General features: G+C 40.4%; 1 protein-coding gene across 2 annotated transcripts; it reads left to right on the plus strand.

Annotated features, from left to right (window-relative positions):
• Positions 1-354: 354 nt before the first annotated feature.
• On the plus strand, positions 355-17034 carry Plp1 (proteolipid protein 1). Of its 2 annotated transcripts, none has more exons than XM_008832462.3 (8): positions 355-512; positions 614-761; positions 10036-10222; positions 10971-11127; positions 12277-12445; positions 12907-12980; positions 13796-13861; positions 14968-16543. In XM_008832462.3, exons 2-8 carry the CDS (start codon positions 758-760, stop codon positions 15037-15039), a joined length of 729 nt encoding a protein of 242 aa, XP_008830684.1. In that variant the 5' UTR covers positions 355-512; positions 614-757; the 3' UTR covers positions 15040-16543. The 2 variants fall into 2 exon arrangements, with proteins under 2 accessions (XP_008830684.1, XP_008830676.1); XM_008832454.3 differs by having other exon boundaries at positions 358-512; positions 10971-11232; positions 14968-17034.
• The last annotated feature ends 3901 nt before the right edge of the window (positions 17035-20935 follow it).

The following is a 20935-nucleotide window of genomic DNA, read 5'->3' on the forward strand; positions in this document are numbered from 1 at the left end:
CCCCCAGTTTGGTCACAATCTGTTCACGAAATCAACAGCTTGCATTTTGTCCTTATTCTGCTGAAAACAAGAAGGATTTTGAAGAAATTATTTTAAATGACAAATTTTTCTGCTCTATTGTGTTCTAGAGCCAGGAGGGGGAGGAATGCTTTTCGCTAACAAGCAGAGGGAGGGGAAAGGTAGACAGGGCCAAGCACAGCCAGCAGTGAGGGTTGGCCAGGGCATATTTTGTTGAACTCTGGGACAGAGCATGTAAGTTGGTAACCCAAACGTCCCTTATCAGAGCTAATGTGTCCATGGGTTCACACACTTTAAACAGACCCAAGGATCAGTTGGGAGTTTCCAGGAACCCTCCATTTAATTTCTACCACCAATCCACATTTCCAGAGGTCTCTGTTGCAAGATCAAATTCCAGAGAAGCCTTAGAGAAAAAGAAGAAAGAAAAATGAAACAATTGGCAGAGAAAGGCAGGAAGAGATGGAGCCCTTAAAGATGGGAGTATCCCTGAGAAGGTGGGGACAGGGGAGGAGAAGGGGAGGAGGAGAGGAGGAGGAAAGTGAGCCTGTCCCTTTAAGGGGGTTGGCTGTCAATCAGAAAGCCCTTTTCATTGCAGGAGAAGAGGACAAAGATACTCAGAGAGGAAAAAGTAAAGGACAGAAGAAGGAGACTGGAGAGACCAGGATCCTTCCAGCTGAACAAAATCAGCTGCAAAGCAGACTAGCCAGCCGGCTGCAACTGGAGTCAGAGTCCCAAAGACATGGGTGAGTTTCAAACCTCAGCATCGAACATACAGGCACAGGAATTCACAAGAAAATTTCAAACTTTGGGATTTGGGGTTTCCAATGGTTTAGATAACCTGTGTTTGAGTGCTTGTTTTCTGTATGAATACCTTAGCATTTAATTGCGTTAACTCCTTCTTTGCTATACTGAACTTAATGCTTTATTACCAATGAATTCCAGCAGCACATGTGAAATCCCACAAATCCTTGGAGAGAATTCTCAACAGAATGGACGTGCTCATGTGGCTTCCTCTCCCTTCACTTCTTTCTTTCTCCTTTTCCCTGATCCTAAGACCCTTATTATGGCCAGGTTACCTGGAACTCCTGGTTCTTCTGGAGACAACTTGAGTGTTGGCTAACCGTCAGCGTACCAAATAACTGCTTGCCTGATACAAACTTTGGAGCCTCTTTGGCATCAGTAGGATGTTGGGGAATAGGGGAAGTTGGACTTAGGTGTGACAGTGCCTAAAGAGGCCATTCCATGTTCAGAAAATGAAAATAAATACCACAATTATTTTCACATGGGGAATAGATATGGATTTTATGTGTGTGTGTTTGCATGTGTGTTTGCATTTGCATTTGAGCACACCTATACATGTAATCATTTCTAGCAAATGTCACGATGTCCAAATCCCTGCTGTAACAAGGAGGCTTCTGGGATCTATGAGCTAATATTAAATTGAGGACTGTTATATGCCACACAAAGAAGGATGGAAGCAATGAAATTCTGGTATCTAGCATTTATTCAGAATAAGGTATGTGGTACATAAAGATCTTTGTCTACATAAAATGCTGTAGATCTATGTACACACTGCTCACATTCTAGGAAAATAAAGATAGCACTTGAATACATCCTGAATAAAATGAGACTCAACTGCCCTCTGTATTTGGCATGATTGTAGTACCCAATAAGCTATGACAAGATCCACAGAAATATGTTTTTAATTACATTGAACAGTTATCAGTCTTAAAGTTGTTTCATCTCAAGTTACTCAGAGACCTCTTGGAAGCATATATACAGGTAGGATAGTTAACAGGGCAGGGGACTAGAGTAGGAGTCAGAGCAGGTTTGGGTCTCAGATCTGTCTCTAATGGACTCTACAAAATTGGGCAGGCCACTGTTTCATTATCTGAGAAACAGGGTTAGCAATAACTGTTTTGTCTACTTTCAGAGTGGAAGATCAAGTAATAATGATGTTCTGTCAATGCAGACAAATTCTGTAACAACTGTAAATTATGCATGTGTAAGGTTGACGCTTCTTTCCAAGGATATTGGGTTTTCTTTGTGTGCACTTTGTGTGTTTACTTAAGAAACCTTTGATCAACTAAGTGTAACAAGGTAAGAAGCAATGTGGGCAAGGTCAGTTCGTGTCCTGGACCCAAGAACCCTATCTAATGTGATTGAGTAGGTTGAGTAGATTGAATAGGCAGCAGATTGAGTAAGTTGTTCATTCAAAACAGAGGGGGAGGTAAGGAAGGACGCTAAATCTTACTTCCTTGGGGGATAAAAGCCTTGAAGAAAAGACAGGAACAAATAAGGTGATCACACGAACATTTTTTTGTAACGGAGGCTGGATGATTTCCTCTAGAGGAAGATCACCAGAGATTAGGACATCATTGAGGATACGTACTGGGGCAACAATATATGGACCAGGTATACATGATGGACTAGCCCTTGTGTTTTCAACCATTAAGTAACACAGTACCTCAAATACTTTGCGAATTAAAGCTATCTCTGGCAAGGCAGTGAAGTGCTATTGCTTCTGATAATAGAGTACATTGCTGTATATCTATTGCAGTGGACAGGTCATATCATAGAATCTGGGATGGGAAGGAACTTTGGAAGTTTACTGAGCTGGAGCCAGGTGTAGTAGCACATGCCTGTAATCATAGAACCCCAAGAATTTGAGGCCAAGATCAGAAGAGGTCAACCAGACAACATAGTGAGATTCTCATTCAAAAAAGTTATCCGAGCCAACCCTTAATGCAAAATTCATTTTGTGACAATATGTTAATCATGCATACAAGTCTGCTTAATCACCACCAGAAACAGGTGGCTTGTTACTGCAACCACAGAATCTTTTAGGGTTGGAAATGAAGACGAGCACTGAATTTAGTGGCTTCTGAACAAAAGGTTTAGGGGGGAGTGTAATAGCTTATTAAACTTTGTTCAGGCTTGTAAGGGAGATGCTCCAAATGAGTCTTTGAAATAATAATGGGTCAGAAAAGACCCATAATGATTAATCTCTGCTCAAGAGAACAATGTCATCACAAAACAGCTAAACATTGGCTTCCTCAAGCCTGTTGTTATCTGAGAACAGTGGCAGTAACCCTGGTAACTGGATTGTGATGCTTTCCTCCAAGCATGGTTATTTGCTGATGAGTGTGGCTTTGGCTGGTGTGGTGAATTGGTGTATGTAAACCAGGCATAAAAATGTGGAGGCAGAGAAGAGGTCAAGTTCTACAAGGTACCTGAAGACTGTCTGAATCCTATCAGAGTGGCACCACAAGAATGTCGTCAGGAGTTAAAAATTAGATTTAGACCAACATGCTAACTGACTATAGAGCCACTGACAAAAATGATCAAGGGCAGCCTTTACTACCCTACTTTTCATCTTGGTTCTGCTTACCCAGAGGAACTCTTGAAAAGCCAGAGAGACTGGGCCGTTTGCCCTGCTTGGGGAAGAGGGCTTCACTTTGGCCCTGAGCTAAGACCAAGAAATCTAGTCAACAGCCTAAAAACGTTCCTTCAGAGCTCTCTGAGTAGTAATGTCTTTAACCCTGGGAAGTGGATAGAAATAGTAGCATCTTCAGGTCTAACCCAAGCCTATGACATATTTTCCCCCACTTTTGTGTGTGTGTGTGTGTGTGTGTGTGTGTGTGTGTGTGTGTGTATGTGTGTGTACCATGTTAAAGCCTTGAAAATCATGTCTCAGGTACAGTTATTTTTGTCTTGAAAGAAAAGTACATAGAAATACCATCTCTTCCCACAGATCTTCAGGTCTAGACAAGATCAAGTTGAGGCAGTAACCCAATTAGGAATGTTCAAAAGCCATGGTCAGTGAACAGTTTTTCATTCTTTCCCACTCACAGACCCTGCTCAGTGCCAAACTGACATCAAAGGTTCAGCAATTAACTAATTCATTAGTCCTTCCTTAACCTTTGCAAAATGGTTCTAAGGGTGATTTCATACCTCTGCACTGACCTCAAATCTCTTTGTCATGCAAGGCTCTGAAAAAGAGTCAGTGGCATCCCAAGAAAAATAACAAGGTTCTACAGGTCAGTTTCACATTGTAATCCAGGAGAGAGGAAGATTTGGTGGTAGATTGATCTATAAATAGTAACTTACAATACTCTTGTCTCTAGTGACATCGTTCTTCATCTCCTCATGATTGGGCAAGGTGGAGACAATGTGTAACAAATAGACTTTAATAATCAAGCTTATACTTTGGCCTCCTAATGTATATATATATATATATTTGTGTGTATGTCTGTGTGTCTGTGTTTCTCTGTGCCTGAAAAGGAATATAGGAAATAAGGTGGTCCAGATGCTGTTGGATAGTAGTAGTAGCATAATAATAATAATAATAATAATAATAATAATAATAATAATAATAAAATAATATCTGTCCAATGATGAAGCTTGCGTTCTTTGGTTTGTTTTAAGACAGGGCTTCCCTGTAACACCAGCTAGCCTGGAACTCACTATATAGACCAGACTGGCCTTGATCTCATAGGGTTCCATCTGCCTCTGCCTCCAGAGTGCTAGGATTAAAGGTGTATGCCACCACACAAGCTAGTTCTTTTTTAGTTAGCCCTGTTCACATGACTTAACTATCAACCAGGCTTGGATTATCAGTCTCCAGTGTCTGTAGAGCCTCTTTTGAACTCTTGAGTGTGATATAAGTGTTAATATCATATAGGAAAAATAGGATCATAGCAGGGCTTTGTCCTATCAAGATGAGGCCGGAAGCAAATATCTTTTTCTTTGTCTGTCACCTCCTGGTGATTGTTGTTTTACTCCTAGAACCCACCCATTGAGTCCCCATCCATCCCTAGTACCAGTCACGGCTACTCTAGTATCTTGGCCATGTTAAATGGCTATAGGCCCTGATCAAGGAAGCCTCTGTTCATGGGGTGAGGTTAAGGGGTGGGTTCTGGGAGGAGGGGAAGACTGCAGTACAGATTAGAAACAGGGAGAAGGGGCCAGTTTTTCACTCAATGAGTTTGCCTGTTGTTTATCTCTATTGTATAGGGTTCTTCTATCTCTCTCTGTCAGCTGGATTCAAGAGACAAGCTGGGAATTGTACAGGATACAATTGGTCTCTTTCTACCACTCCTTTCTGTGAAAGCCCTTCCTCTCCTTCCTTTAATAAGTTTCCAGATTCACACTGAATTTCCATCATGGAACTGGTTACTGAGGTGTGCCCAGGGCATGGGAAAGGAGGAAGAACTTTGGAGCTCTTGACTCCTGCTTAAAGAGACAACAGCAGGACCAGGATAGTCACTGGCATGAGCCTGTATCTGATGAGAAGGGTCTGAAGTTCTGTTACAGATTGATCAGGCTTGTTTGGGGGAATGTGGAGATAAATGGACCCAATCTTGAACTGATATCTATCTTTTCTTTTTTCTTTCTTTTCTTTTCTTTTCTTTCCTTTTTTGATAGGATCTCTCTGTGACCCCAACTGGCCTGAAGCTCTCTATGTAGACCAGGCTGGCTTTAATCTCATAGAGATCTGCCTGCCTCTGCCTCCCAAGTACTGAGACTAAAGGCGTGAGCCATCATGCCAGGCCCTTTGATTATATTTTGACTGCAGGATCTTGTTACATCCATTTTAACCCAAGATAATTGGTAATTTTAGTTTTTTATTTGAGACCTATTTTTTTTCTCCCTAACAAGACTAGAAGTTTTCTGAGGAAAAGGACTGGGCTTCTAACTCATTTCTGTTTCTTACTAAGTTATTGCTAACATGTTTAATACTTATCTTAATTCTACATGAACAAAAATGAAAGGAAATCATTAGAGAGGGTGATTAGGTTTCTCTATGATCCCTCATCAAAGTGAGACAGATTCACCCCATTGAGTAGCATTAGTAATATTATTATGTAATTCTTTTATACCATCTCGTCTACATCACAGTTTAAACTTAATATAGAAATGGCAGGATGACTTTTGACATTCCAACACCCTGTTGATCCTGAGGTGTTTGGAAACAGACAGCTTGCAGTTTTAAGCTATTGTTCACACATTTCCAAGTTCATTTCTTGGGTTGTAAAAAATCAAAGTGAACCCAATAAACCTTTTCAGAATGTTTTGACTGCCAGGTACTGTGATGAAAAATAGACTTTTATATTTTCTGAGTTTTTCCTAGTTGTAATTCAAATTTTGATTTTTATTTTTGAGACTGACTGAGATTCTTAACTTCTGCCAAACTTAAATGCCCTTAGAACAAAGATTTCATATGAATTATGAAAAGCTCAATATCTGATGTTTGAGTTGATATTGTTGAATTGTTTATAGCTCAACAGTAATAGATTTCTCTAATGGCATTTGGTTTGGATTCCACATTAGAGACACATTGAAGTCTATCCTTCTTAGTTCTTGCTCTGAGCATCAGGGGAACAGAAATAGGGGTGCTAAGTTATCTGAGATCCAAGAAAATACAGAAAAATAGATGTAAAAAATAAATTATCAAATTCTGATTTTTTAGTTGCTCCTAAGGCTTTGTCTCCCATTGAAAATAATGATTATTAAGTGAGCATGCGTCAAGGATGATGAATTATCATTTGTGCACTTCATCAGTTAATAATGAGATGAAAAAATATCATCTTTAATGCATATGATGCAGAGGGAGCATCAGCTAAATCTTTGTGTAGATATCACTGTTTAGATGGCAAGAGTTCAAGTCCCCCATCATACCTGCACCATTTAGACTATTCCAGGATGGGATGAGTGAGTGAACCCAAGATGACCACTTGCTAGAGTAGATGGTGCTCCTTACCCCAAGCTAAATAAACAGTCCTGCCATTGTTTACTGGGTCTTACCCCTCACCACCCCCAGGCCTGCCGGGCCCTGTGGAATACCAATGAGGCTCCTGAAATATTATGAGAAAACAAGACTTCTTTGTGTGGGGGAGTTATGGAGGGCTGTGTTCAGGGCTTGACCCTTGCCAGGGAGAGGGAGGGAACAGTGGGGTCTCTGACCTGCCCTCCCCCACCCTCAGGCTTCAGAGTCCTTCTTTACTAGAAGATTCTAAGAGTGAGGGTGGGGAAGATTTGGAAGGGCAGAGAAGAAACGGTAGTGCTGTTTCCTTCCAAGTCCCTTTTTGATCTACAAGATCTACATAGTATCTTAACCTATTGAGGAAGATCAATTTCTGGAAAGTTTGCAAAGTACAGTGATCAATTTCGGCTGTTTTGTTTTTTCTCTAGTGTACAAATGCATGTATTGTACATATTTGTGCAAGTGTGCAAACACACATGCAATACCCCAGCTCTGAGAATCCACTCTTACAAAGTTCATGCTGAGTGAACTCGGCTCATATTAATAGGTCTACAAACTGACTGCTCCTCTTTGAGACAAAGTTCTGTAACAGAGGTACTTCAGCTCATGGAAAACCAAAGGGACTCCATTCTGCTGCAAATGTTTGTTATACACTTTGACTTGAGCTTGTGAAACTCATCTCTGGTTTAATGTACAAGAATCTTTGAAGAAGATTCTCTTTGAAGGCTAGAGAAGGATTGTCATTTCAGTGGATGGTGGGCAATAGGGCTCACTTATTTTATGGTTCTGATAAGTAAGAAAAAATGCTTCTATTCCAACTTTTCCATGTTATAAATAATTCGGTCTTTCAACGACTATTCACATTAATGCAAGTTAGCCATAGAAATCACCAATATTTAAGCATTCAGAGCTAAAATGAAATTGTGTCAGTATTATAAGGATCAGTCAAAGGACCTTTATTTCCTGGTACCCTATTATAGTTAAATGAGCTTGGCTTGAAGAAATACATGAGTATAAATATCCAAAACTTAGAAATTAGTAAAGTTTATTTTCATTCCATAAGGAGATATGGGTCACAACATGCTTATCTAAAACTAGCGCCTTTCCACACACATTTACTGGATATCTACCTATCATTTATCTATCTATCTATTTATCTGTCTATCTATCTGTCTTAGTTTGTTCTTCATTGCTGTGACAAAACACTCTGACCAGTACCAACTTGGGGAGGAAATGGTTTATTTTTCTTACATCTCCCAGGTCGCAGTTCATCAGGGAGCCCAAGGTAGGAACTCAGGGCAGGAACCTGGAGGCAGGAGCTGGAGCACACGCCATGGAGGAACACTGCTTACAGGCTTGCTCCCTCGGCTCCTGCTCAGCCTGCTTTCTTATGCAACACAGGCCCACCTGCCCAGGGGCAGCACCACCCACAGTGGGCTTGGCCCTCCCACATCCCTCATCAAGAAGATGCCCCTCAGACATGGCCACAGGCCAGTCCAATAGAGGCAATTCCCCGATTGAGGCTCCCTCAACCCAGGTGTGTCAAGTTGACACTAAAGCTATCCAGCACAGAGCAGGAGGAAAGGTCTTAACGTAGTCCTAAGAAGAGTCTGGCAAGGCCACTGTGGGGTCTGTGCTTCCCCAGCATGAGACTGCCTTAGTAGTAACCATGCTATCTGGGAAGCCTGTAACTAATGTACATATGTGCATACATTATATATTTATATGCATGTATATGCATATATTAAAATATATACACAAACTGATTGATATAGCTACATAGGCATATACATAAAACTAAGGATTTTTATTTAGAGATCTTAACATTTTCATTTTTCCACCTTTCACAGATCTGGTCAAGATGTCAGAAGGAGCCACTTGTTCATTCATCTAGTCAGTCATCTACTTGACATTTGATATGTTTCATTCCATATAACACTAGAACTTGAAATATAGCTGCTTCTAGAGTCTGTGTCTACTTACATATCTTCTTGCTTCTTGGTAACACTGGCATACGGCTGAGGGGTACCAGGTCTGGGGATTTCAGACAGTCTTGGCATTTTAAAACAACTCTGTTCCCAGGCCCTGTATATTTTCTCCATGCCAAAAAACTGTTTCATGCTTTTTTTCCTTTATATAAAGTCTTTTTTTAGTTGTATTGACACAATCTCAGTGTAGGACTGAGGGTTAAAAAAAACCAGCCAAGTTGCAGTGGCAAGGGAAGCCATACAAAGCATTAAAAATCATGAAGCTTGCGTCTTTTTGAAATAAAAAAAAATATTGTTTGTGTTTGTGTGTGTGTGTGTGTGTATGTGTGTGTGTACGTGAGCTGTGTATATAGGTGCCTGCAGAGGCCAGAAGAGGGCATTGGATCCTCTGGAGCTGGAATTACAGGCAGTTGTGAGCCTCCTGACATGGGTGCTGGGACCCTAACTTTGATCATCTGGAAGAACAGCAAGTGCTATTAACTGCTGAGCCATCTCTCCAGCCCCAAATCTGCATTTTACTATTGTGTGTGATAGCAATCTCCCTATTATCACTTCTTCTCGGATCTAATTTCCATCCTGCCTTTGGATTGCTCCCACATATCTAGACTAAGCAGAATTCATTATTACTTGCAACACATATACATCATTCCAGGAGTATCCAGAAGCATGCAATTTCCATTATATCCTCCATTTGGAACATTCCTTCAGTTTAAATTGTGTCTGATTCTACGACCATATTTGGTGAGCAGTCATCCCTCCTGAAATTCGAAGTGCGTTTACTCTCCATATTCATTTACTTGGCTGCCTAGAATTGTTAGTTGAAAATACTGCATCTACTTCATTAATTCTTTCTCAGTAAACTAAGACTCCAATGTGGCAAAGTTTATATCCTTTCTGTTTTTCATATCCCATGCACAACACTTAGCACATTTATTCCATAGTCGATGAATAATTAAAACAATTGAGAGAGAGACTGATCTCACAATCTCCCTGGTTTGCTACTGGAATTATTTGGTTCTTTTTTTAAAGCTCATGTGTTTTGGGAATTAAAGGTAAGGGTTCATTTACAAACATGAAACAAAATAAGGATCCTGAATACATCTCATATTCCAAAAGCTAAAAGCTCTAGATTCTCCTTTTTCTGAACTCCAAGGTGACCATTCTCTGTGCTGGTAGCATGTCCTGCTTGGTCCAGTAGAGTGGTATGGGCCAATGAGTTATCTATTGTATATAACTGACTTCCCCCACCTCTTTCTTCCACAGGCTTATTAGAGTGCTGTGCAAGATGTCTGGTAGGGGCCCCCTTTGCTTCCCTGGTGGCCACTGGATTGTGTTTCTTTGGAGTGGCACTCTTCTGTGGCTGTGGACATGAAGCACTCACTGGCACAGAAAAGCTAATTGAGACCTATTTCTCCAAAAACTACCAGGATTATGAGTATCTCATCAATGTGTAAGTACTTTCCCCCTTCCAGACCCATCTCCTTTTCCCCATTCTCTCTTGAAGGTACAAAACTCATCAGTACTTTAGTGACTAGTAGTGAAATCAGTGTGGAACCCAGATATGATTCCTGAGACATTTCTGTGTACAGATTCCACCTGTGTTATGTTGGAACCCCTAAATGAAGAGACAGTATCAGATTCAGAAAGAGGAAGCTTGCCTGCCCCCTCTCACCCTTCCCTCTCACAGCCATTCATGTTTTTCACAATACTTTAACTTCTGCTTGGTATATTTAAAGTTACTTGAATTGCCACCACAATGGCAGGTGGGGGTATAATGACTGGATAGAGTCGAGTCTCTGGCCTTGGTTTGACATACTATTTATATGTGCTCAGGCCTAGTAATGTTTCTCCTGTTCCTAGAGCAAACCAAGACACAATTCCTTCACACAACTTGTTTGTCTAGCATCTCTCTCCTACTGTGTAGAAATTTTGAAGGATCAGACAAGGAGAGGCAGGTCTGGTTCCCTAGGATGCAGGGTAACAAGGAATAGGGGGAGGAGCATGTTCTCCTGGCCACCTGCTCCTTGAGTTCTTTACTTCAGTGAAGGTGAGGTGTAAAAATGCAGGAGAAGCCTAATGAGTCCTCTCAAGAACTTCTCACCTTGTTAAGCTGCCCAGTCAGGTGTGTATCTCATTCACTATGAAGAGAAAGCTGCATCCTCAATGAATTACTTTTCTGGATTTTTCTCTCAATGCAGGATCCATGCCTTCCAGTATGTCATCTATGGAACTGCCTCTTTCTTCTTCCTTTATGGGGCCCTCCTGCTGGCTGAGGGCTTCTACACCACCGGTGCAGTCAGGCAGATCTTTGGCGACTACAAGACAACCATCTGCGGCAAGGGCCTGAGCGCAACGGTAACAGGGGGCCAGAAGGGGAGGGGTTCCAGAGGCCAACATCAAGCTCATTCTTTGGAGCGGGTGTGTCATTGTTTGGGAAAATGGCTAGGACATCCCGACAAGGTGATCATCCTCAGGATTTTGTGGCAATAACAAGGGGTGGGGGACAATTGGGCGGGAGTCTGTGGCCTCATCCCCACCCAAGGTCAGGTCCTCCCTAAAGGCCTGGCTTTTGAGTGAGGAAGTGATGGCTACAGCCGAATGACCTTCAGGAAGAACGTGGTGCCTGGCCGGCTTAGCCTCGCCTTTCAAAGGTTCCCTAGAAAATTTCATCTCAACCTGAAAAACATAAATTCTGTAGGATGCTTTGTACAATAAGACCATTTCTAACCCATCTGTTGGTATCCCTTTATTCGCTTCCTGGCAAGGACCACAGAGTGGATTGGACTACACAGGAATCTAAAATGCTAGTCGTGGGACTGAGATGTAGACGCCTAATCTGAAAGGGAGGACAGATCATAGAAATTAAATAATTGACTCCAAGGTGCAATATTCTGGGATCCTACACTATTGGGGCTCCCAGAGAGAATTAGACTAGATCTACATATTTAATGTTTAAGTTTGGGCAATCCGTACTCTTAGAAAGACACCCAGTGGTTTTCAGTGTCTAGAGTTAAAGATCTTTTGGGGTCTGAACATGTGTGGGTTGTGGTGATGTCTTTTTGTGACCAGCAGTTAGCTTAGAATGGTTTTATACCTGAAGTTTAAATCTTCTATTGGCTTTGTTCAATAAATAGGGAACAAAAATTATGTGAGAAAGAACATCTTGTAAGCTCAGCCTAAGGCACAAAATGGCACAACTTTCTTTCAAGACTTTTAAAATTTCTTTATACCTTATCTCACCCTCCAATCCTCTGAAGCCTCTCTAACCCAGGGATCCTCCTCACTCCAACCCCTACCCATTCCCCCTACCCTCCATCACACTTGAGCCAGTTCTATAAGAGATACTGTTAATGACACTTGGCAGAGGTGCCCTGCTCACTAATTTCATTTGAGATGCCTGAAATCAGGTTTCATTGGCATATGCCACTCCAGGATCTTCCAGTTTGTGTTTCAAGGTCTGCAGAATGGTGCTGATTTTTAACTATTCCATGTCAACATTTTTAGTTTGTGGGCATCACCTATGCCCTGACTGTTGTATGGCTCCTGGTGTTTGCCTGCTCTGCTGTGCCTGTGTACATTTACTTCAATACCTGGACCACCTGCCAGTCTATTGCCACCCCAAGCAAGACCTCTGCTAGTATAGGCACTCTCTGTGCTGATGCCAGAATGTATGGTAAGCCAAATGTGGGTAACTTAGATTTCCCATGAACTTTAGAAGCAATTTGTACTTGTTTTTGTCTTAGGGTAAAGAGAGCAGTGGTTATGGGAAACATAAGATGATGAATGACTGCATCATCTTACTTTGTTAATCCCTTCCCACAGAAGCTGAAGATAGTTCTTGTCCTGGGAGGGGAACATGGAAGTAATGGGAATTTTACTGGCTGCTCTTACTGCTTTTTCTGGTCGACTGCTATTCCCAGCCCCAAGCAGTACATTTCAGTACCACAAGACTTCACATTTTTTTTCAGTACCACTTTTGTTTTTAAAAGTATGTTTTTGGAAAATAGAATGATGATTGTTGCTGAGATCCAGTTCACAGGATAGAAAAGAGAGGTTCTTGGGTGTGGGGGGCGGTGGAGACTACTTGGTCCTCTAACCCCATAAAGTTTACAATGGTTGATCTTTGCATCTTAGGGGTTCTCCCATGGAATGCTTTCCCTGGCAAGGTTTGTGGCTCCAACCTTCTGTCCATCTGCAAAACAGCTGAGGTGAGTGATTTTTGAAGTAGAGTGACTAATAACATAAAAATTTATACTAATAATAGTAGTTTCTACTCATGACTTTCAATTTTAAGGATTATAGTATCTCCTTGTAGGACTTTAAATCAGTAGATTTCCCTTCTACAAAAAAATGGCTATGTGTGCCTGAATCAATAGCATAGATGGTAAAGCATATATTTTCCCCAGAGCTACATAAAAAGACTTACCTTCCAAAACTCTCCTCCTTAAAAAAATCTGTAGCTTTAGGTAAAGATAATGTTTAGTAGTAAAATTTCTCAAATGAAAAATTTTCATTCTTTTAGTTAAAAAACCTGTCAAGAGAATGGGCCATGCACAGAGACACACACGGGCTCTGTAAAACACTTTGGATTAGGAACTTTTGAATCTGTAGTGAGAGGTAAAATAAGTACATTTGAAAAAAGAAAACACTTTATTGAGAAAAGATATATGCAAATGAGGCAAGGGAATAAAAGTAAATCCCAGCTAGGAAGTCAGGAAAATCATTTCTGTGGAAACAAAACGTTGACTTTAAAATTTGTGACCCTGGACACAACTTTAGGAAATTAATCATTTTGGAGTATTAAATTCTTTTATGAGTCGTCTGGATGCTGTGGTTCTAGGTGCTATGGTATACATTGGCAAATGGGAGGTCAACACTTAGGGAAATGAAAATTTAGTTAGAGATGCAGAATTAACATACAGGAAAGGTATCGACCCATTCAGAAAACTGCATTCACTATTTGCAGCAGATCATGATTTTGGCTGTTCCAAGAAATAATTCTCCCCTTTACATTTTCACACAGTTCCAAATGACCTTCCACCTGTTTATTGCTGCATTTGTGGGGGCTGCAGCTACACTGGTTTCCCTGGTAAGTTGTCTTTAGATACTATTAGCAAATAAATGGTCCTGAGGCAGCTTGGGTATAGTTAGGCTGAAAGACTAGAATATAGACTCCTTCTACCCTTGCATGCTGCGGAGAAGCTGTGAGAAGAGACAGCAAGGTGAAGGACTGTATACTTCTGCTTTGGGTTGGCAAGGCACAAAGACTTCACAAATCAGGCGGAAACAAAAGTGGAATGAGGAATGACGAGGCAAGAGATTCATAGTTATAAGTAATAATACTGAGAGTTTGCTGAGTATGTAATAATGTCAAGTGCTTTTCAGTCATAAATTATACTTAACTCTCAACAGAGCACGGTCAGGTCACCAACAAGAACACTGAAATATCACCAAATATGATTTGTAGCCCAGGAGTCTATATTCTTCAAACATAAATCCATCTTAAACAGCTCCAGTGGATTTAGTTACTCTCATGGAAACACTGGTGTGACTTCTTCACATTTGAATTGTTGCTATGACTGTACTGCAATCCTCTGACCCAGGTCCGGCTGATAGCATTCTAGTGCAGTGCCAATGCAGTGTGCTCATTGTGCGGAAGTAAAGCCCAAGGCACAGTGATTTACCTGAAGTCACTGAGATAGCAGTTAACTACAAGGATAAACCCCACAGAATCCTCCCAAGTATTGCTGAGGCTTTCATAAAAAGCCACCTAATTTCTCACTTTGTGAAATGATGCATAAAGCACAGGAGGGCTTTGCTGCATAAAGTAGCTATGTGTCTACAGCAAAGACCTTATAATGCCAAGTCATTCTGACATGCGGATGTGGCAGAGCACAGAATAGCTAATTTCCCAAAGAAAAGGTCAGTGCTAAGCAGGCGCTCAATGTGGAATACATCTTTGTTGATTCACCTATTTGGGAAGGGGATATAAAATGGAAGTATCTAATAGGGAAATTCTATTAAAATATATAGAAAGAAAACCTGTGATGTGTTTTATATATTTTTATTCTTTACAGAACAAGATATTTCTCTTTATTCAGTTAGTTTATTTCTGCCCTTCCTCATTCTCAAAAGGTTTTGAGGAGAGAGCTTCTTTATCTAATGTCACTTACTTTTTTCTTCTTTTCCCTACAGCTCACCTTCATGATTGCTGCCACTTACAACTTCGCTGTCCTTAAACTCATGGGCCGAGGCACCAAGTTCTGATCTCCTATAGAAATCCCCTTTTCTCTAATAGCAAGGCTCTAACCACAAAGCCTACAGTGCTGCGTCTCCCATCTTAACTCTGCCTTTGCCACTGATTGGCGCTCTTCTTACTTGATGAATATAACTAGACAGGAGAGTCTTGAAGTGATTAATGTCTCTTCATGGACTCTCTAATGTACCTCTTTTAGTCATTTTACTCCACAGCTGATTCCTGCTAGAAATGGGAAATGCCTGAGTAGGTGATTCCCCAACTGCTAGTCACAGAGGAATGGGGGCTCTAATTCAGTTTGCAAGCATTTCCTGAGAACCAGGATATGTTTTTTTTCAAAGGGCATTTCCATAGATGAAAACAAAGTGCAAAGAAAGATTCTCAGGTAGAGAGCAGGAATGTCCTTGGTTCCTTGCCATCAATAAGGGCCAAATATATTCTTGACGTACAAAACAGAGATCTTATTCTTGTCTTCCAATTACCACTGAAGGTAGAAAAAAATGATGAGTGCTAGCAAAGCAATGAGCATTTGCCCAAATCTGCCTATTGCAGCTGGGAGAAAGGGGTCAAAGCAAGGATCTTTCACCCTTAGAAAGAGAGCACTGACCCCAATGGCAATTGACTATTTAAGCCCTAACTCAGCCAACTTTACTTATAGCATAAGGGAGCTGTCTGTGTAGATGAAGGGGGCATCTGGCCTTACACCTCATTTAGGAAGAGAAGCAGGGCGTTGTCAATCTTCTCACTCCCTTCTCCTTGATAACAGCTACCATGACAACCTGTGGTTTCCAAGGAGCTGGGAATAGAAGGAAAGTAGCTTACATGAAATGCAGCAGTTCCTGGAAGCTGGCTAAAGGTGTAACTCCAGATGGCCCTCCGGTAGATGCAAGATAGTTAACTCTGGATAACATGTCTTTTTTCCGTCAATTAGTTGTATCCTCTGGCCTCTGGTGTATCTTCACAATGGTGCTCTTTTCCTGAGGTTTCATTTATTTACTCATAGAAGATGATTCAAAGATCTTGATTTGTTTCAGCATGATTCATGTTTCACATTTTCCAGTTCATAGATCTCTCATTTGGAGTCGATTGTGAAAGATCTATAGAATAATTTTTGATTATAGTTATTTTTTCAAAAAGGAAAACAGGACAACAAGCATCACCAAAAGAATTTTAAATAGTCTAGTTCCAGGAATTTATTGGGAATTTCTACAAGTATTTTGCAGTTTGTAGAAATAGGTTTGGTAGATTTCAACCTCAATCTGAATACCCTGTCTCATCTTTTCTAGCAAATGAGAGATGATTTTGCTTACTGATGTTATCTTGGCATTTTGAGAGCTAGGCTTAACATAGTGCTTATTGTATTTTGGTATATATAGTCACATAATGGATTGTACCAGTTGTCAGCTATTCAGTTGGTAAGCTTCCATGGAAAAGGACAGACAGAAATAATTTGAAACCTGAAGGACTCCCAGATTTCAGACTTATCCTGTATTTGTTAACTGTGGCTTAAAAAAACCCTGAATGTTTTTTTAGAAGGAAAGTTTATTCTAAATGTTTTGCTACAGAATTAGGTTGTCCTTATCCCCTAAACTGGTTCAGGAGATATAAGATTCTTCTTATATTCTAAGGAGATATAAGATTTTTACAAAGAGACACTTGATACTTGTTTTTGGACCAGTATACAAGATAAAGACCAGGCTGCACAGAATGATGAAAGAGAAAAGGATCTGTAGGAAACCAATCAAGATCAAGGAAAGTGAAGTAATCCTTATACATTATACTTTGTTTTGATTTAATAATATAACAAATAACCAACCCTCTGTAAACCTCACATACATACACACATGTACACATACAAAGAGAGTTAATCAACTGCAAGTGTTTCCTTCATTTCTGATATAGAAATTTCATTTTAACAACATAAAGAATAAACTTTTAGAAACTCATCTTACAAAATGTATTTTATAAAATTAAAGAAAATAAAATTAAGAATGTTCTCAATCAAACATTGTGCCCTTTGAGTGAATTATTCTCTTTGATCTCACCAATAGGAGCATAAGAATTACAAGTCATTTGAAGAGCTCATTTATTTTTCAGGCCATAAAAGTTATTCTCTCACACTCGTCACTTCTTGGTTTTTTTTTTTCCGTTGGAGACACAAAGAAATAGAAAACATGTTTCCCAAAGAAACCCAGTAAATATATGTCTGAAATTGGATTAGAACTCAAGTCTTGATACCACTTCATTTCATATTTAAAGATTTATTTTCTCTTGGGTTTCCGATTGTTCTGCCCACACTGAGTCAGTATGGTTACTTGATCAATGTCACAGTGATGTCCCAGACTCTACTGTGTCTAGGATTATTGTACTTTTACTCTAAATTGTTTGGATATTCAAATAAAGATACCTTGGTGCTTTATGCATAACATACACAATTTCACTTGAAAAGTACTAGGTAAGTCTGAAGTTTAATGTTTATAGAGCAAAGAAGATATAGCAAAAGCAGTATAAATCAAATATGCTGTGGCAATTCAGGATTAAAATAATACCCTGAATAGCTTAGCCCACTAGCCCACCTGACAGCATGGGCAGAACTCTGATGACTAGCTTAAAGAAAGCTAACTTAAAATGAACTATAGATTTATTGTGTTATGGTTGTGGTTGATAAGAAATATAATGAGAGAAAAGGGAGACTAGCTGGAGGTGACATGTTTGTTATCAGTTAAGGAGCTCTGTTCAGATGTTGTTACAAGTTAAGGAGCTTTGTTCAACACTAGTTCAATTGCAGGCTCCTGATTTCTGCTGCACCACAATTAATATTCTGCAAGTGAGTATGGATAAATGACTTTAAAATAAAAAGAATAAAAAATATGACAAGGATTTATTTTTAGACACTGTCAAATAAGGGCACAGTATCCCATTTTGGAGTATTGACTCAGGGTACTACAGTGAATGCATTTTTGCCTCAGAGGAGCGAAAGTCAGTTCCCAAGAAAGCTATGTTTTCTATCTGCCCTTATTTGGTTCTGCCCTCTGGGATGGATCTATACATGGAGTTTCCATGCTCTCAGAAGCTGAGAGCGTCTCATTTTATCAATTAAGTCCATTGTTCTTAGCTCTCCCACACACCATAAAACTCCTTTCTATGAACTGAAAGAGTTCTCTTTGTGCTTAGATCAGCCAAAGACCAAGTTGCAGCAGTATAAACAAGAAATATTTTTCTTACATCAGTTGTATGCCTTTTCCTCAGTACTGAGTACAGTGTTGTTATGTGTGGAAGCTGTAGCTTTTCCCAGAGAGGCCTTCATTCATTCTGTATACATTTATTGAGACCATTTATTAAGCCTTGTGCTAAATCCTAGGAGGTTCCAGTTTGGGGGCTGTGTGGGTAGGAAGATCATATAGACATGATCTTACACACAAGGACCTCTCTCACCTTCAATCACAGCAGAGGGATCTCCCAGAGTGGACTAGATTGGAGGCAGGGAGCATAAAAAACAAAATATGGTTGTCTGACTGCAATAAGCATCTGATTCCTCCCTTCAGTCTGTGGGAGAGGTGGAGGTTAAGGGTCATGACTTCATGTAGCTATGGTTTTCTAGGGCCTTGATAAAAACAAAACTTCAATTTAGAGTCCTGACAACTTGTGACTTGCTTTATGTCACCCCACTTCTTGCCTTACATGTGACAGCTTTTATGCACACACTGGCACAATGCATGTGCTTGCTTCCACCCACTTAGTCATTTAGTCAGAGGGCACATGGATTAGAATTTATACAAACAGGCTCTTCAGCCTACCTCTTACTCTCAATTAAGGCTAAATCTGAAAAGCAAAGGAAACAAAGGGTTACGTAAAGTAAGATAGAAATACAAGTGTGTAATATAGAGAAAGAGGCCCGATGTGCCATGATATTTAGCATTAAAAAATGTTTATTATGGGGCTGAAGAGATGTCTCCACAGTAAAGAGCACCGACTACTCTTGCAGAGGGCCCAGGTTCCATTCCCAGCATCCACCAGTAATCATCTGTAACAACTATCTAACAACCATCTGTAACTCCAGTTCCAGGTTACCTATCACATTATATAGGTAAAATACTCATATACAAAATGAAAATAATAAACAAAATATTAACAAAGGAAAAATGTTTAGTAGTCTAGGACTATGAAAGGTATGAAAAGTAACCCAGCTGTGGGTTTCAAAGGAACCAGTTTCATTGATACTGTATATATTATGGGTAGCACTATCCACAAAGCTGTATTCTAAAGTTGCAATACAGAAAACAAACAAGCTAACTGATATTTGAAAATTCATAGATGTTTTTAGTCCCAATACATAATGAACTGAAATGCAGAGAAAAATTTTTAAAAGAAGGCTAATGTGACACATTACACAAAATGTGAGTATGACATAAGAATCATCCTATATTGAAGAAGACCAACTGACAAAAGTTGTCCTCTGACCTCTAAATGCATACCATGGCACACACATGCCTGAACTCACACATGTGCATCATACACATACACACAATAATAATAAAATAAAAATTAGACTGCTTCCCTGGGCTTGAAAGACCCGCCGCAAGCCTCTCTCCTACCCATAGGCCTCTCTCCTACCCGCAGGCCTCTCTCCCAGGTAAGTCCATCGCGCCCTCTGCACCTTGACTCCCCCAGCCCCATTCACCCTCCCATCTCTCCTCTGAGTTTGGGCCCTGCCCCATTCCTTGTCTTGGAGCCCCAGACACCTGAGGAACCAATACTGCTTCCTGATCCTTTTCATCTAGACCAACGTAGTGCCTTCTCTGGGCCCCAGGAGCACTGCTTCTGGGCCTGGCCCTCAACTCCCTCTGGTTCCCTGGGCCTGTACCACCCTCCAGCATCTTTCTGGGATGCGGGAGCTAACATTTTCTCTTCCTGATCCTTTGCATCCAGACCAACCCAGCTCCTCAGTACAGTCCCCAGGAGTCCTTGGCGCCTCTTCTCACCCCATCTGCCTTTGCATCTCTGGGTGGCACTGCAACCAGCTGCCCTAGACCAGCATCTTTCCTGGGCCAGGCTCCCAGGCCAGTCCAACCCCCAAATTGCTGAAGTCAAAATCGTTCCTAGAGGGATCCAGACCTTAGGAGAAAGTCTGAAACATCTGACCCTTATCTGAATTGGGCCTCTGTGGGAACTCCTGAAGACAAAAGCAATCCGGCCACTCCAATATAAAATCAAGAGAGAAACGGAAGCTTAGATGAACCAGATTTTCATGCCCAAAAAGTAAACCACAAAAACACATAAAATTCACAAAAAGAAGCAGACCTAAACTTGAAGACCTGAGTCTCACACAAGAATCAGAAACTACAAAAGAAATTCACAATTCACATTGTTAAAATCACAGAGAAAAAACAATAACATGAAAAAACCAAAATAACATATCACCACCAAATACCAATAGTCCTCTAGAGGAGTACAATGAGAACCCCCTAGAGATAATGCAGGACATGGAACTCAAAAGAACAATTATAAACATGATAAAAGAATTCAGTGAATTTAAAGAACACACAAAGAAATGAAAGAATTGAAGGGAGATAAGGATAAACTTCTGAGTGAATCCAGAAAAGAGTTAAAAATATTGAAGAATACTCAGGCTGAAATGAAGAAGGAAGTGAAACACTCAGTAAGCCAATTAGAAACGACAGGAGAAAGCCTCACCAATAGAATGAACGAAATGGAAAACAGAGTATCAAGACTGGAAGACAAAGTAGATGAACTAGGCTACTCAAGCAAAGATTATGAAAAATTTAAGAAATCACAAGATTGGAATAAGCAGGAATTGTGTGACACCATAAAAAGAGCAAACTTACGAATCATAGGCATACAGGAAGGAGAAGAATCCCAAGATAATGGCATGGCCCAGATTTTCAA

Source organism: Nannospalax galili, unplaced genomic scaffold, assembly GCF_000622305.1.
Source record: "Nannospalax galili isolate Female #2095 unplaced genomic scaffold, S.galili_v1.0 scaffold671, whole genome shotgun sequence".
Taxonomy (NCBI): domain Eukaryota; kingdom Metazoa; phylum Chordata; class Mammalia; order Rodentia; family Spalacidae; genus Nannospalax; species Nannospalax galili.

Coding starts and splice junctions, on each gene's coding strand:
- Plp1 (XM_008832454.3), top strand. Junction 10,223..10,970: donor TATGAGTATCTCATCAATGT/GTAAGTACTTTC, acceptor CTCTCAATGCAG/GATCCATGCCTTCCAGTATG. Junction 11,233..12,276: donor GGCTAGGACATCCCGACAAG/GTGATCATCCTC, acceptor CAACATTTTTAG/TTTGTGGGCATCACCTATGC.